The 15,649-nt window shown below is 33.2% G+C and overlaps 2 protein-coding genes across 2 annotated transcripts; both read right to left on the reverse strand.

Moving 5' to 3' along the window:
• Positions 1 to 1,264: 1,264 nt before the first annotated feature.
• LOC146943383 (uncharacterized) lies at positions 1,265 to 5,208 on the reverse strand. Its single transcript, XM_085741641.1, has 11 exons — positions 3,889 to 5,208; positions 3,510 to 3,777; positions 3,330 to 3,423; positions 3,119 to 3,243; positions 2,944 to 3,034; positions 2,717 to 2,858; positions 2,457 to 2,614; positions 2,240 to 2,360; positions 1,989 to 2,159; positions 1,812 to 1,898; positions 1,265 to 1,710 (listed from the first exon to the last, which is right to left on the reverse strand). The coding sequence occupies exons 1-11, from the start codon at positions 4,111 to 4,113 to the stop codon at positions 1,444 to 1,446; spliced, it is 1,749 nt and encodes a 582-aa protein (XP_085597767.1). The 5' UTR covers positions 4,114 to 5,208; the 3' UTR covers positions 1,265 to 1,443.
• Positions 5,209 to 6,101: 893 nt separating this feature from the next.
• SAG18 (senescence associated gene 18) lies at positions 6,102 to 10,179 on the reverse strand. The gene is made up of 7 exons (XM_085741642.1): positions 9,921 to 10,179; positions 9,727 to 9,826; positions 9,484 to 9,604; positions 9,055 to 9,176; positions 7,756 to 7,877; positions 7,510 to 7,669; positions 6,102 to 6,513 (listed from the first exon to the last, which is right to left on the reverse strand). Exons 1-7 carry the CDS (start codon positions 10,045 to 10,047, stop codon positions 6,405 to 6,407), a joined length of 861 nt encoding a protein of 286 aa, XP_085597768.1. The 5' UTR covers positions 10,048 to 10,179; the 3' UTR covers positions 6,102 to 6,404.
• Between the last annotated feature and the right edge of the window lie 5,470 nt (positions 10,180 to 15,649).

Here is a 15,649-nt window from a genome sequence, read left to right on the forward strand (position 1 = left end):
AAACATGATAATGTATTAAGTTTATATGAGGTATTTCAGAAGTTGGGGAAGGAAGTAGCAATGTAACTTTTCAAATAGCTGGATAATTGCAACTGTTGAGATCTGTCAACATAAGTGTGACTTCTAATATAATTGAATTCAAAGTTTTTGCAAACTAATTGTTACACAAACAGTGCAATAAACATAATAATAAAGTAATAAGTTTTGTAGCCCTTGAACAACACAATTGTATAGAATGGCAGGGCTTGTAGGTCTCTCACATTATAACTTGTAGTACCATTACTGGCTACGCATTAAATGCAAAGGTTAGCATAGAAACATTGGTTTGTATGAGATGTCTTGTCAAAAACAGGCTGCTTTACAATAAAGCAGGCTATAAATTGTGCTGCAATTCATGTTAGGTAGGCTGGAAGATGGTATTATATAACTTGTGTGCTAAAGTACTTTCTAAATATTGAGTATCATAAAACAACCTTATTAGTAAATTTTGCTTCCTAAAGGTAAGATAAAATATCATATATCCTTAAGCCTATTTTTTAAAACAATAAAGCATGATCAATGTTGATATGGTTGATGTTTATAGTTAACATTAATAATATGCATGAGTATATAGATATCTTGATGTAATAAAGTGATTTGAGTAACCATAGGACATATTGTATTATGGATTTTTACTGAAAATGAAGATTACTACTGATTCATTGAAAATAAACATGATTAATAATGTAAAGTGGTTTTATGGATGATCTACTTAACCAATATTTTGTTATTTATGTGCCTTTAAGATTTAGCAAGACACAGTAGTTATATGAGTTATATGAGTTATGCTAAGTTATATGAGTTATACATTAATAATCTGAGATATTAATGTGCTGGATAGAGTAGTTTTGACATAGAACAGTCTCTAGATATAATATGAACCCTTTATCACTAAACATATAACGGTTTCTGATAGCATAATACATAATACATATGTATGAGTTTACTTGGAATTCATAGTCTATCCAAGTTGATTGACATTTAGGTTACATAACATAGGTAGAAATCAACTTGGATAATCGGATAGGAATAGTGGATGTAAGACAATCCGAATCATGCACATTATAAATAAATACATAAGGGTTTCAGATAGCATATTAGTGATAAATATGTCTGGAATAACTTGGAATATATAGTCTATCCAAATTGATTCATATTTATATTACACAACATAGCATTCAAGTTAGGAATAGTGCATCCCAGACAATCTGAATTAGAAACATTATAAATAAAGACATAAGGGTGTCTGATAGCATAATAGTGATAAGATAAATATGTCTGGAAGAACTTGGAAATCATAGTCTATCCAAGTTGATTAAAATTTAGATTACATAACATAGGTAGAAAGCAAGGAAATTAATTATATAGGAATAGTGGATGTAAGACACCACACAACAGGTAGACTTATTTTTTCTCTTGTTTAATGAGCCTGACTCTTTTTGATGATGATTGCTTTGCAGGAGTGATCTCATCAGTGGTGTCTGGTTGGGCAGTGTTATTAGGTGGTGCAACTTGTGCAGGGGTAGCTTCAGCAACAGACTTGAGGTAATTAGGAGTGAGTTGGCTGAGTGATTCACAATTCTGGCTAGCATCAACTGTCTTCATTTTGCTTAGAGGTGTGATCTGGTTTAGTGAATCAGGATCATACTCAGATGATGCAGACATATCATGCTGAATTAAATTTAAATCAACAGGTTAGATGGTATTCTTAATTCTTTTAATAACATAACATATGATAATGTTCATTGATGCACTTAAACGAAATAACTTACAGTTGAAACTGTGTGATCATTATCTTGAACTTGTATATCACCAATTGTGTCATCAGATGGATCATCCTGAACATGTACTGGTGCAGGCTGCATATTGTATACAACATGGTTTATACATAATGACATAAAATTAGAGGTGGATATTATTTATTAGTTTCAGACAAATAGTTAGTTTACCTGATAATTGGGAAACTTAGTTATGACCTTAGCAAATAACTCAGGCTCTACTTTCAAACAAACAACTGAAAATGTTTTCCACCTAGGTTGCCACTTGACTTTAGCAACAAAGTTTTTTCCAGCAAGGCCATCCATCATCAGAGGATACTCTAAACGATTAGTTATACCAGCCTGTAATGATCAAATAGATAGATATAAATGAAAATTGTAATGAAGACACATCTAATTTACATACAATATTATGAATGTACCTGAATCATGTTTGAGCGAAGATGAGAAGCAGAAACTCCCAACAATTGAGTGACTTCACGATCCCAGAACACAAAAGTGGTGACTTCTCCTTCATAGGAAATTTCCATCTCTAGCTTGTATCTGTGATCATTCTCAGATTAGATGGGGTTAATTATGATTAGGCAATAAAAAATGTACCTAAAGAAATATATTGAAATTAAAGTATAAGTTATTTACTTGACTATTTCAGTCTCAGTGTTGTGGCCATCTTCACATGTATAAGGAGCATTGTCACCCTTAGCAATTTTGGGGCACTTGTGACAAGCAAAGTAGTACCAACCATGTCTAGTGGATTTGACTTTCTCAATGGTAGCAGCAGTAACACAATAAGTAATCTGGACATAATGTGTACAACCAAGATGAATATAAGCAATATTATATAATTGCAAAGATTAAGAAGTTAAGTGATATAAGTTAAAATAGTTTAGAGTGGATACCTGGTCCAGCTGGATAATGTTAGCTATTGGCAGAATCATATTATTAGAAAGGAAATCTTCTTCAGAAGTTAGCTGTGAACTTGAGTAAGATTGGGTACACATAAGTTGGCTTTGGGACTGACTCACATCATCTTTAGGCAAGCTGTAGCAGAAGCAATAAGTTACATCTAACATAATAGTACCTAAAGTGCATTTGAAAAAGACTGATAGTACTGAAAATAACAAACCTGCCCTTGAAGTTGTTAATCTCAGGGAGGTTGTCATTGATAAATAACCTGGTGTAGCCGTAAGTGTTTGAAACAGTTAAGGGGTAACGTCCTGAGTAATTGAAATGTTTAGTCTAAGTACTAAAATAGTAGTTCTGTAAAATGTATGCCATATGCGGTTTAAAGAATGAGTTACCTTCTTCTTTGATCTTGGCATACTTAAGCATTACAACAACTGGTCCACCCTGCTTCTTGTCACCCATGTATTTAATGAACTTCGCAGCATAATCCTCCCATAAAGTGCAGTTGAGAATCATGTCACTACAATTTTCCAATATAAGCACATAAGTTAATAAGGTATCCAAGTTCTAAATACATAGTTGATTAACATATTGGTAATGATATACCTAAGATCTCTCATAGTGAAATTGACTTGCAGTTTTTTGCCACTTCCTTCATTAAGTTGACAGTAACCCATGTCCTGAACAACTCCAATAACATCTTGAAAACAATAATAATGTGCATTAGATTAATATAAGAAAATAATTATATCAACTATTGGATTTTTTGTATAAACTTGTACTCACTAACTAATAAATCAGGTTTCCATTTTCCAGCTATGATTTCAGCAAAGGACTTGAATTTGATGGCAGGAGCAGGAATGTTATGCACATTTACATCAACAGCAGTAGTTCCACCAGTCCACTTCAAGTGAAACTTATGGTCAGAGGCTTTGAAAGTTAAGTTATTAATCATTACTTGAAAGTTACTTAATACGTAGGTAGTATTTGGCTCTAGAATTTTGTCAGAATTCGCTTTGTAATCAGTTGGAACAACCACTTGAACATCATGACCCTAACATGTAAAAACATAAATATTAAAAACATAATAAACTTTGTATGCAGTTCGAACTCAAACAGATGTACGTTTTCAACCATTGTAAATAGTTGTTCCAAAATACATCACCTTAGAATCAACAATAACCAGTTCCAAGTGTTCCTTTCCATTCTTAACCACTGTCCATTTGTCTTGGACTCGAACTGCTAACTTCCAGAAATCCTTTTTGTCTGTGATATCACCAATGAATTCCAGTGGTCTTTCCTTAATGAAATCCATCTGAACAACAACATAAGGTTCATTATAGGAACATGTTGATAACAAACGAAGGTTAAAATAATGAGTGTTGAACATCAGATGCCTTGAAACTTAAACTTATGATCAGATGCCTTGAACATCAGATCATTGTTCAAGACTTGAAAGTTACTCAAGAGTGTAAGTATTGTTTACTTCTAAAGACATGGATAACACAAAATATAACTTTAATGTCTGTTAATAGAGATTTACAAACACAAACATAAAGAACCATAAACAAAGTAAGGACCTGTCCTGATAAAAGTATAAACTTGAAAGAAGAAAAAAAAAGACATTTTTATCATAAATTTGTAACACACCTAAAGATTGTGTAAAATAAAAGACATTTTTATCATAAGTTCGTAACACACAAGAAGGGAAACCCATTTCAAAGAAAATCCTAATGTAAATCATGATTTTGATCACAACTTCATTATAACTTTAAATGGGTTTGTATTTAAACTTCAGTAACCAATAAACAAAACAAATGGACGGAAACCCATTTAAAAGTAATACTTAATGTAAATCATGATTTTGGTTCACAAATTCATGTTTTTGCAAGAGTTAACCATAAAAAAATATGAACTTTAGAAAGATTTGACCTTTTCACATTTAACATAGAACTTTAGGTCAAAAAGATGTGTTTGATATAAAACACAAATATGAAAACGGAAACATACATTTAAAAGAATAAAGGAGAAGGACGAATCTTACCACATAAATGCAGTTTTTGCTATGTTCTTGAGATGAGTTAGAGAGAAGTTCAAGTTTGAAATAACCTAATGTATCAAGAGAGATAGTAGAGATGTGTTATAGTAAGAGTATTGAGAAGTGTGAAATATAGATTGGAAAGGTCTTCTGACATTAGAAATTTTTTACAAAAGGGTACTTTTCACTTTTTTGTCAACCGAACAGTGTAGTAGTGTAGTTAGATTGGGATGACAATGAAATTGGGTAACAGAAAACAAAGAAACTAATTGGAAACCAGTACTTACATGACATCATTATTGTTAGATGATGTAATTTAGTTACAAAAAACATTATTTAGACTCCTTTTACCCTTAAGCAGGAGACGTGGCTGATTTGTAAGCAAGGGTAAAACTTGGTTTTCCACAGCATAGTCTTTTCTTATATTAAGAGAGATCAAATTCAATAGTACAAATCTTGATAATATCTAACAATAATCCAAAATACGTCTTATCTAAATCATGTCACATAAATAGTGAAATAGTTCTATAGATGTTGTCTGCTACTGGGAAGCTTCTAAGTAAGTGCTTGGAAATGTTTTCCAAGTGAAATGCACTCCACTACAAAAACTATCTGAAATAACCTTGGATCGGACTCGTGTTGGTTGGCTTGTAAACATAGTTCCAAAAACATGCTAAATAAGATTTATAGTAAGTGTAAAAATTAAGATTCTTGGGCAATAAGACAAACTCACCGACGGAAATCATGTCCAACTCATTTGCAGTGTCTTTGAAACCATGTTGTGATGGCCAATCTCACACCCCAAGGCACATTTCGCCGTTGATTTGAAAAGATACAGACTGGAGTGGTATCTTAGCTCATGTTCTCTGGCAAACTCAATTTTTCCAAACACATGCTATATCAGTTGGACTTGGATGAGTAAAACCCAAAACTATTTTTTAGCTTTATCTAAAAGGATATTTTACATCAATTCGAATGTGTTTCGAATTGAGTGACTATATGAACAGTTGTAGTAGGTATTGACACTGCCCAACCATCTTTTAGAAACGTCTTTCCTTAGCTTGCAGAAACCCCATTTGTCGTTTTGTCAGAAATCAGTTTTGTTTTAATTTTAAACAACGATATTTTAATAATTCTATCTATTGAGGGGAGATACGTTTAAAATTAAAATGTGCATTTGATGATTGATAATTTCTTTTTCATTATACATTCTTGCTCTTCTTCTATCTTTTTGGTTACATTTAATATTAATTTCATATCACCTTCAAGTTATTGTGATAAGCGCATCAAGATATCAGGAATGTCCCAACATCTTTACCTTAGAAGTTAAAGCTCGTAAGTTCTGTAAACACATTCTAACGTATCATTGAAATAGTTGGAACGATTTCTCGTGCCAACAAGCACTACAAGTGTATGAAGCAGGTGCCCAAATACAGGTATTGCACTAGACAATACTTCATATTGAAATCTATAAAGGTCCTTGCTATATCATAAGGATCAGGAACTATACAAACTGTAAGCTTAATGTTGTATGAAAGTTAGCTTACTGTGGTTTGTTTTTACTCAGTCCACGATCAAGTATTATATATATTTTGTAATCCAGTATAAGCATTTCTTTGTGGTTGATGGGAAGTAGACAGACATTACTGTGGTTCTTCAACCTCCACCCTTGAGTAAGTGTAGCTCTCAACATTGGAGTCGCCTTCTTTGACCTTTGTCCAGGAAATCCTCCATACTTCAAACAAACTTTGCCTGCTTGTAGACCACAACAATCAGAAAACATCAAGAAGAGTGGTCAAACTATGATATTATAATCGCAAATCAGCTTTCCAAACAAGCAAAAGAAAATGAACAAGTTATCCACTAACGCTACAATCATGGGTGGATATTGATTCGAAGAAACAAGATAGAAACAGATCGCTTTGTTGGATAAATTAGGATTCCTGAACTAGATAGATGCATGTGTAATCCCCTTGCTCATATTGACATGAGAGGAAAAATATAGTAAGGGTGTCAACATTGCAACCCAGGTTCTCATATTATTTGGTTAATGGTTCAAATATATGAAATCTAACATACAAGAGTTGTATATATCCTGGTAAAGGGAAAAATTAGTAAGACGGAAACAAATGCAAAAGGTACATGTGTACCAATTGAGAGAGAACGTATTGATTGAGAATCGGAGTTTAAAATCAAAATGTAACAAAAGAACTCCAAGCAGGTGTTTGTAATCAAGATATACCATATAATCAGACAGAGAAACAAGAAAAATCTTCATTGACTAGGTTCCCTTTCTAGAGTTTACTAATGCTACTTTCATATTTTCAAGCTGAAACTTTATAGGGTTGAATATGTTTTTAGTCCCTAAAAAATGATGACTTTTTAAGTTTAGTCCCTAGATAAAAAAAATAAAAAAATTAGTCCCTATTTTTATTAATTTTTACAAAAAAAAATTAAGTGTTTTTAGTCTCTGCATTTAGTCTATATAAAACGAAAAATAAGGACTAAAAAAAAAATTGAAAAAAATTTGTGCAGGGACTAAACTTGAAAACTCGTGAATTTTATCGGCACAAAAAAAAAATTAATCCAACTTTTTATAAACCACAAAGGGCCAAAGCTTGATGCCATCTCATTTTGAGTTAATTACATATTCCCATAATTAGGTAGTATTCTTGCACACAATTAAAAACTCGGTTAGAATTAAGTAGATCAGTCATATGCAATTTACTGCTGGGGACAGGCATATACCTCTCAGGTTCTACACTCCTCTTTGCAAGCATGAATGTCAAGAAGACAGGAACCATTGCTGCAAACAAGTGCTTAAGAGTATGACCACTGACAATATGATGAGTCCATTTGTAGACGACATCATCAGTGGCCTCTAACACCTTAGCCAGAAGATAAAATCCTGCAAAGAATTTACTGAAAATCTAAGAACAGTTGGTGTTTATAATTAATCTTGAGCTGAAACAATACCGTAATACAGATACAAACCTGCAGCCCAGAGCCAATAAGTTGAATGAGTGTACATTGGAGGCAGCAAAATAGCCATGAGTGGAATTGCAATGCATGGTACAAATTGAATCAAAGCATATGGACGGAGGTCGTCAAAGAACCTAGGTAAATGGAAGACAAGAGTGATTATTTAATGAGTTAAAATTCAGTTGAATGATCGAGTACTTACATTTAGGCTATGCTTGGGAGTTGAGTTTTGGAGGGAAATAGAGGGGAAATTTATTTTCCAGTTCTAAATTAAAGAACTTATAAATTATTTCTAAAATCAATTAAAAGGATGATTAAAATATTATATGACCTTCTATCATGGCATTCCTTCAATTTTATAAAATCTCGAATATATGTCGATGTATAGACTTAACCCTCCAAAATCTTCCCCTTCAAAACCCCCAAAAACGCAACTCTCAAATATGCCCTTAACCTCAAATTGGTACCACGTAAATGAATAATAAAATAACATAAATGTGCCATCATCCCTGGGATTGACTACTCAATAAGGAACTCACTACTCAATCACTTCGCCCTTTCAGGCCTCGTGCTTGGAGGGCTATGTACCACCATAAGAAATAAATCATATGGACTAGGGGAACCCACCACGTGCCTACCATGAGGGTGTAGTCCCCACAAAGCATAACGTCTAGGATCCCGGATCCATATCCACAAGCCACATGGGGCCTTTAGCGGATTCTTGCGCCTCGAGCCCGAAGTCCCTGCCCACTTCGACCAACTTTCCCCTCTCCACTTTCACGTGGCCGATAACTCAGGAGGGAGAAGAGGCGAGAAACAGGCTAAGCTGGCAAGGGACGTGGAGGAAATCAGTTCTGCTTTCTCTAGGTCTAGGGTTCTGCCTTCTGTAACTATCGGAGTCAGGCTCCTCATAAAGGTTATCAGTTTACAGACTACCTACATCACTGACCCTGGTAAAGCACATTGCATCTAGGGTGGAACTATTGTACTTGGAACAAGTGCAATTAAAAAGGACTAGTCTAACTTCTGGCATTCTGATTCTCTGAAGTTTGAACTATGTTGTGACTCTTCGCAATATATCATGTAATAAATGGAATATAAATTTGCAGAATTCACAATGAGTTTTATGCTTTATCCATATATAGAACAAAAGTTTTCGTTTATCATTGTAAAAGAAGTGAATATGTCAAACAAGAGTGAGAAAAAAAATCATAAACAGATTCTTCAACAATGACTGAACTCCAATAACAGTATGAGATAGGTAAATGAAATATTGCTGACAAAACAAAAATAAAAAGGCAGTGAGCTTACCTCCAATACACAATGCTTATTACACCAGCCAAAACAAGAGGTATAATTGAGATCATTCCTTTCCTTTCATCAATTCGCTCAATGATGAATATCGCAATGATAGACGTAAAAGCAACAGTCATCTGAAATGATAAAAGCAAATTAGGAATTAAAATTGACAAAAAAAAAAAAAAAAAAGGAAAGGGTATTAACTTAGCAGTGAGAAATTGCTCCTATAACCTATCCCGACCCTTCATATTAAACGTATGTCCAGTGTAGGACACATGTTGATACCAGGCAACAACACAGCCCAACATATGGTTACATTCAATCACTTTGATTTTCTAAAATTATTACAGGTTTTACGTGTCAGTTTTGTGTGCGGTGTCTATGTCAATGCCTAAAAAAAAAAAATCTAATAACTTCCACTACAGAAGGAATTCAACTCACAGGTAGCCTATCCCAGACAAGACTAGCATCATCTGGCTTGAGATGATAGTATGAAGATCCAATTCCAACAGCAGCAACACCAACATAGAAACATGTCCAACCCCATAGTTCACCTTGCAAACTTTTGAAATGAAAAATTATCAATATCATCATCAACAATTCCAATTGGATGTTTGTATAAAACAAAATTACACTGTCGGTGTATACAGATTAAGTGAATTCAAGTAGAATAATAAATAATACCTGAGCTTAAAATAATTTCCATGATGACAGAGTACAAGTCCAATGAAACCAATAATGAGAAAAGGGAAATTGGAGATGACGTTAAGAGCATTGGGAATACCTATAAATTAAATTAAATTAAAAAAAAAAAAAAGAAATGAAATAGTAGTACTCTATCTATAGTTCATAGTATATAGAAAGTGAAAATTAGTTACCAAAGAAGGTGCGTTGATCAGCAAAATTATGATAATCTTGGGACTGAGGAATAGCTGGAGTTACGATCATGAGTACTACGAAGCAAATAAGAGCTACTGCCCACGCAGAGACGATGCGTTTTCTCATTTCTGGGTTTTCTTTTGATTAACTAACACAGAAAATAAGATTCGATCGGAGATGAAGGAAGAGCCGTCTATGTTGCGGAGCGGTACCGTGGCGGTTTGGATACTTTAACAAGGTTTTCAACTAATTATTAATGAAAGATTCATTTTGGTCTTTTGCCATTTTAGCTAATTTAATCAAAAAAAAAAAAAAAAAATTGAAACATGAATTTTTTTTTTCATACAAATATATTTAGGACCGATTGTTTTAGATTTTTCAAAAAAAAAATCTATTTTATTATTTTTAAGTGTTTGTTTAGGATTTTTAGAAAAATTATTTTATCAAAAAAATCTATTTTGACTCTAAAACGAAAAGCTGTTAAAATTAACTTTTCTTAAAATCTATTTTTTTTTTTTAAACATAAGGAGATAAGACATGAACTAGTTAAAACTCATTTTTTTTTTTAAATGGATTTTTTTGGATAGTAAACAAACACAAATAGCTTTAGATTTTTTTTCAAAATATCTAAAAAAAATCTCTAGATTCTTTAGACCATGATTTTCGGGTGTCAATCCATTGATTGGTTTTGAACCCTCAATCGTTTGGACTTTCTCGATTTTTCATGGGAAGGGAAAATGAGTTAAACCCTTATTTGGATCCGGGGGTCGGTTACGATTAGGGAAGGTGGTAGGCACCCGCATCGTCCACGGTACTCCGTGGGAACCTCTTTCTAACTTTATCTTGTCCTAGGTTATTTTTATTTGAAAATTTTTGCTTAAAGTCTAAGTGAAAGAATGAAGGGAGAAGAAGTATGAGTTTTTGTTATTTTTATTTGATCGATTTGGAAGGAATAAACCCTTGCCTACGTACCCTTAAAAGGGATCAAAACCGCCGTAGTTCTCTCTCAAAAAATATTTTTTGTGGGTTAGGTTGATTTTAATTTGATTTTGAAAATGGTTTTAAGAAGGGTTGCGAGACCTCAAGGTATAGAAGACTAAAATAGAAGTGAGGTTGTTTCATTTTATTTGAGAAATTTGGTCTAAGTTTAATTAAGATTCATTTAGGAGTTTGATTAAGAAAATAAAGGAAAGATCTCTTGGATTTGGATCCAAGGTTTATTAAGAAAATAATTTGACTTTTGCTTATTTGATTTTTGAGATAAAAAAGGTTTTACTAAACTAACGGTAAACTAGCGTAATGATGCGGAAAAATAAAGCAAGCATAAAGCAACGAATAAAATGGTGTAGTGTCGATGCTTGTGTCGGTGTGTGCAATTACTACGCTATTACATACCCTTCCTAGATACACACTAAGAGAAATGCAAAGCCCAAAACAAATTACATCACTTCCCAAATTATACACACTAAATATTATGGGGCTTTGCAATAGGAAGAAAAAATGCATGAATAGGTATTAAGATTAAAGCAATAATGATATAATAAGATAAAGAGAAATTTAAAAGCATCATATGCTAAAATGAAATGCAATGATGTTAAGAAAATTTTAGCAAAGCATAAAATAAAGCAAGATTCACATGTAAAAATATTGAACAAGACATTAAAAAAATGCATGAGATAAAACTTTAAAGCAAAGAGCAAAAAATAAAACAAAGTGTAGAAATCAAAGCTTTTTAAAAAAAAAAATGGATGAGACAATATTAATTGAAAGGAAATTAAGAGGAGAAATGCATGGAGGAAATATGAAATCATGAAACATGGTAATAAAGTGAAAATATTAACATCAACAATAAAATCAGTAAATAAAAAGATAAAATAAACACATATATTTTTTGGAAATTTTTAGAGGAATTTTAAATGAAACAAAGGTGTAAAATGCGATCCAGAAAGGTGTAAATAGCAAAAACATAGAGAAAAAGAAAACAAAAAGCAAAATTGGGCCTTCACTTGATCCATTGGGCTTATGGATTTGATCCTGGCCCTTGGATCTTGATCACGAGGCAAAAAAAACAGCAGGTATACCGTAAGCAAGAAACAGGAAACACATGGAAATAAGCAGGAGGTTTCAGTGACCGTCAGATCTATCAGCTAATAGATCTGACGGTTCAAAATCCAAGAGACATGCAGTAATGAATTAAAGGACACAGTAAGAATCAAAGAGAGACAAGTAAGCCGTCAGATCTTAAACAGGTGGAGATCGGATGGCTCAGAGAGGGAAGGAAGAGAACCGAACAGACCGGTCCGGTTCAGGTGAACCAGACCGGTTTGTAAGACTTATAAAAGAATGGGAACCGGTTTTCCTTTCATAATTCAATCTTCCTTCTCTCTAAAAAAAAAATTGCTCCAACTTCTCTCTAGATGAGACCGGGAGATCTTCATCTTCTCCGACGAGTTTCGCCGCTCCGGTGCGGTGGCTTGCCGGCCCAACAGGGTGGCGCCGCCGTACCGGAACCACCAAACTTCCCCGTTTTCAAAAATTTTCACAGTTTTAGATACTAATTTCGTTCCTCATCTCAAATCCGAAGTTAGTTTTCTTCAAAAAGCATTCATAAAGCCTAGATCTATATTTTTAGATTCGAATTTTTTTTGGAAACAAAGCTTATGGCAACGAAATAGAGAGAAGAGAAGGTAGTTACCTTCTTGGATCGTGTTAAGATCTGGAGAAAATACTTCTGGAAATATGGAAAACTTCTGCTGCTTCCTTGAACTCTGATCCGATCCGTACTGAGTTGTTGTTGTGAGCTGAAAAAGATGAAGATACTTATGGCTCTTGTTCCAGATCCGAAAATGATACACTGTTGATGTCTATCTTGTTGAACCGAGTTTGATGATAGGAATTCGAATGTGTTATGGTGATAATCGAAATAGTGTGATGAAGTTGATGTGGATCGATGCAAGTTTTGGTTTATTGGAGATTTATGTGTTCTTCATATATTCATCATATGTTCATATTTTTTTTGATTTTTTTTGAGTGTTTGATTTGAAAAGGGAAGAAAGAGAAAAGTGTGATGTGTTGGTGATAAATGTGGCAGAATTTCTCTAACGCGTGAACAGTCCCCTCTACAGTGTAATAAATGAGCTTATAAATACTGTTGTAATTAGGGTTTAGACTGATGAGAGCCAAAGTCAAAAATACCCTCAAATGGGTCGGATGAAAATGCCAGCATAACACAATGAAGTTTGGGGGCCAAGTTTCTAACATGACCAATTAAAGACTGACATCTAGACAGATAAATGGACCCTAATGGACTAACAAAAGACTAAAAAGAAATAATAATAAAAAAAAATAAAAAATAAAAGGGTGTGAGTTTTTAAAACTCACGTGACTTATAAAAAATATTAAATAGTAATAATAATAAAATTAATAATAATAATAATAATAAAAAGATAATGAGACTAAAAACTTTAACATAAATGAGGTATTTTAAAATACCTCTCTGCCGAAATTTTAACTGAAACGTCTAAAATAACGCGGTGTTTTAAAAATGCGTCCCAAACTCTTTTAAAGCGGTTTAAAAACGGACAAAGAGGAAATTTTAAATTAAAAGCTTTTTTAAAGGAAATTAAAATAAAAATAGGACGATAAATACTTAAAAAGAGCGCGTAAAATATTTTAAAAAGCTGACGCACAAAAGAAATGATTTAAATTACACGAAGCTTGGACAAAAAAGAACTTCACTTCAAACTGTAAAATACAAGCCTCAGAAAGAATTTAAAAGACGAATAAATGACCTTAAATAGTTAAAGTGAAAAAAGAGTTTGAGACGTTATAACAATACGACTAGAAAAAGAAATAACTGGTCCAAAATTGGGGTATGACAGATTCTTTTAACACAAAATCTATTTTTTTTAAAAGCTAAAACAAACGCACCCTTAATCTAACTCAGTATAAAAGAGGGATTAATGTGTTCCTTTATAAAAATGTCATAAATTATTGAGTTTTGTCAAAATTAAATCACCCACCTGAACTTAGTTCAATTGGTCAGGTTTGAATCTCACACTTTCCATGTATTCACCTTAAAAAAGTGAATTTTTAACCACTTGACCAAAAACAAAAACCACATAAAAATTATGAAAGATCAAATAAGTCTTCGCTCTTAAGTAATTAAAAGTAATGCATACTTTTATTGTGTTTAAATTACACTATGATAAGTGCCAGAAGGTAGTTAATTACATAATACATTTATGGCACATTTGTTACTTGTTTTACAAGTTATTTAGGAAAAGCCAAGAAAATGTGAATAATTGTCCTATTATGTTTTTTTATACCTTGCTCTACCCATTTGTGCAGAAATTGGATGTCAAGACACTAAGCAAGAAAGAAAAACAAAGAAACTGTGCAATGGTCAACTCGCCACGACAGTGGCGAGCCCAGGGCGAGCTGAGGCGGGGGGCACCAGATTAACTTGCCTCCAACGTGCCATGGCGAGTGAAAGGGGAGTAAATGTGCCATGTGTAACACCCCGTTTTCCCAACATAAAAATTTCATATTAAATCAGAGTATTTAAATCATAAACGGAATGTCACATACTACTTTAAAGTCATAAAATAGATATTAATAGATATCCTTCCAGGTTCAACATCATAAAAGTCTGGAAATACGCAGCGGAAATAGTTCGACATGAATAAAGTCTTGGCACGCAGGCCTTATCAGAAAATCTCTTAATTTGGTTCAATACTTATTCATAAAAAGTTCATAAAAGACACGTAAGGAATAGATATGAAAGTAAGTCTCATCCCGTTACGTATCAGAGCACCTAGACACAAGTGAGGAGTCCACTCATGAACACCTCTAGTCTTTATTACCTACAAGTTACCCATACGAAGGGCAACATTTTCAAGCAGAAGGGGTGAAATTTCTCAAACAATAATATTAAACATATAAATCATATAAAGTACATTCAACAACTTAAACATCATTAACATATCTTATACTCCATTAACTAGCATCATTAATCTCCTACATTAGTTATACACTTCATCTTATATCATCTTAATTATAGACGTAAACATCATCATATAACATCAATTACTAATTCATAAACATCAGCATACATCATCAAATATTAATTACAAACATCAACACATATATTAATCACAAACATCAACACATATAATGATCATAAGCATCAACATCTAACACCAAATATAATCATAAGCATCATCGTGTATTTCACATAAGTATCATTATCAAAGCATATAATTTATCGAAAACAACTTCATAACTAAGTTCGTAATCAACTTCTTAAACAAACATCATCATTAAATCATCATCAAATATAAGTTATGACGACTCTACAATGCAACAACATCTTCAACAACAACTTAGACAACTTCAACAACAACTTAGACAACTTCAATATGCATGTGGTACCACCAGGGCATTAAGCCCCCATCGCTAAGGTCATAAAGAACCTGTCGGGCATTAAGCCCCCATCGCTAAGGTCATAAAGAACCTGTCGGGCATTAAGCCCCCATCACTGACTATGCAACGACACAATCTTCCTACAACTTGGACAACAACGTGAACATCTTATACAATTCCATTAAAATGGACAACTTCTTAAATCATGACAACTTAGACCGACGTATACATCTTCACTAAGATTCAGCAGCAACAAACAGCAACAATTGCAGCATATAACAATGCTAGAATATCATATCATCAA

The sequence above is a fragment of the Medicago sativa genome, chromosome 2 (genome assembly GCF_051527215.1).
Source record: "Medicago sativa cultivar Bolivia chromosome 2, Bolivia_mono, whole genome shotgun sequence".
In the NCBI taxonomy this organism is placed as follows: Eukaryota; Viridiplantae; Streptophyta; class Magnoliopsida; order Fabales; family Fabaceae; genus Medicago; species Medicago sativa.

Bases quoted from the DNA above. Each gene is read 5' to 3' on its own strand.
- LOC146943383 (XM_085741641.1), bottom strand. From the start codon at position 4,113: ATGTTCAACACTCATTATTTTAACCTTCGTTTGTTATCAACATGTTCC. The intron at 3,424-3,509 runs GTGAGTACAAGT...ATTGTTTTCAAG, and splicing joins GAAACCTGATTTATTAGTTA to ATGTTATTGGAGTTGTTCAG. The intron at 2,615-2,716 runs GTATCCACTCTA...CATTATGTCCAG, and splicing joins ACATTATCCAGCTGGACCAG to ATTACTTATTGTGTTACTGC.
- SAG18 (XM_085741642.1), bottom strand. From the start codon at position 10,047: ATGAGAAAACGCATCGTCTCTGCGTGGGCAGTAGCTCTTATTTGCTTC. The intron at 9,177-9,483 runs GTGAGTTGAATT...TTATCATTTCAG, and splicing joins TTGTCTGGGATAGGCTACCT to ATGACTGTTGCTTTTACGTC. The intron at 6,514-7,509 runs GTATATGCCTGT...GTCTACAAGCAG, and splicing joins AGGAGTGTAGAACCTGAGAG to GCAAAGTTTGTTTGAAGTAT.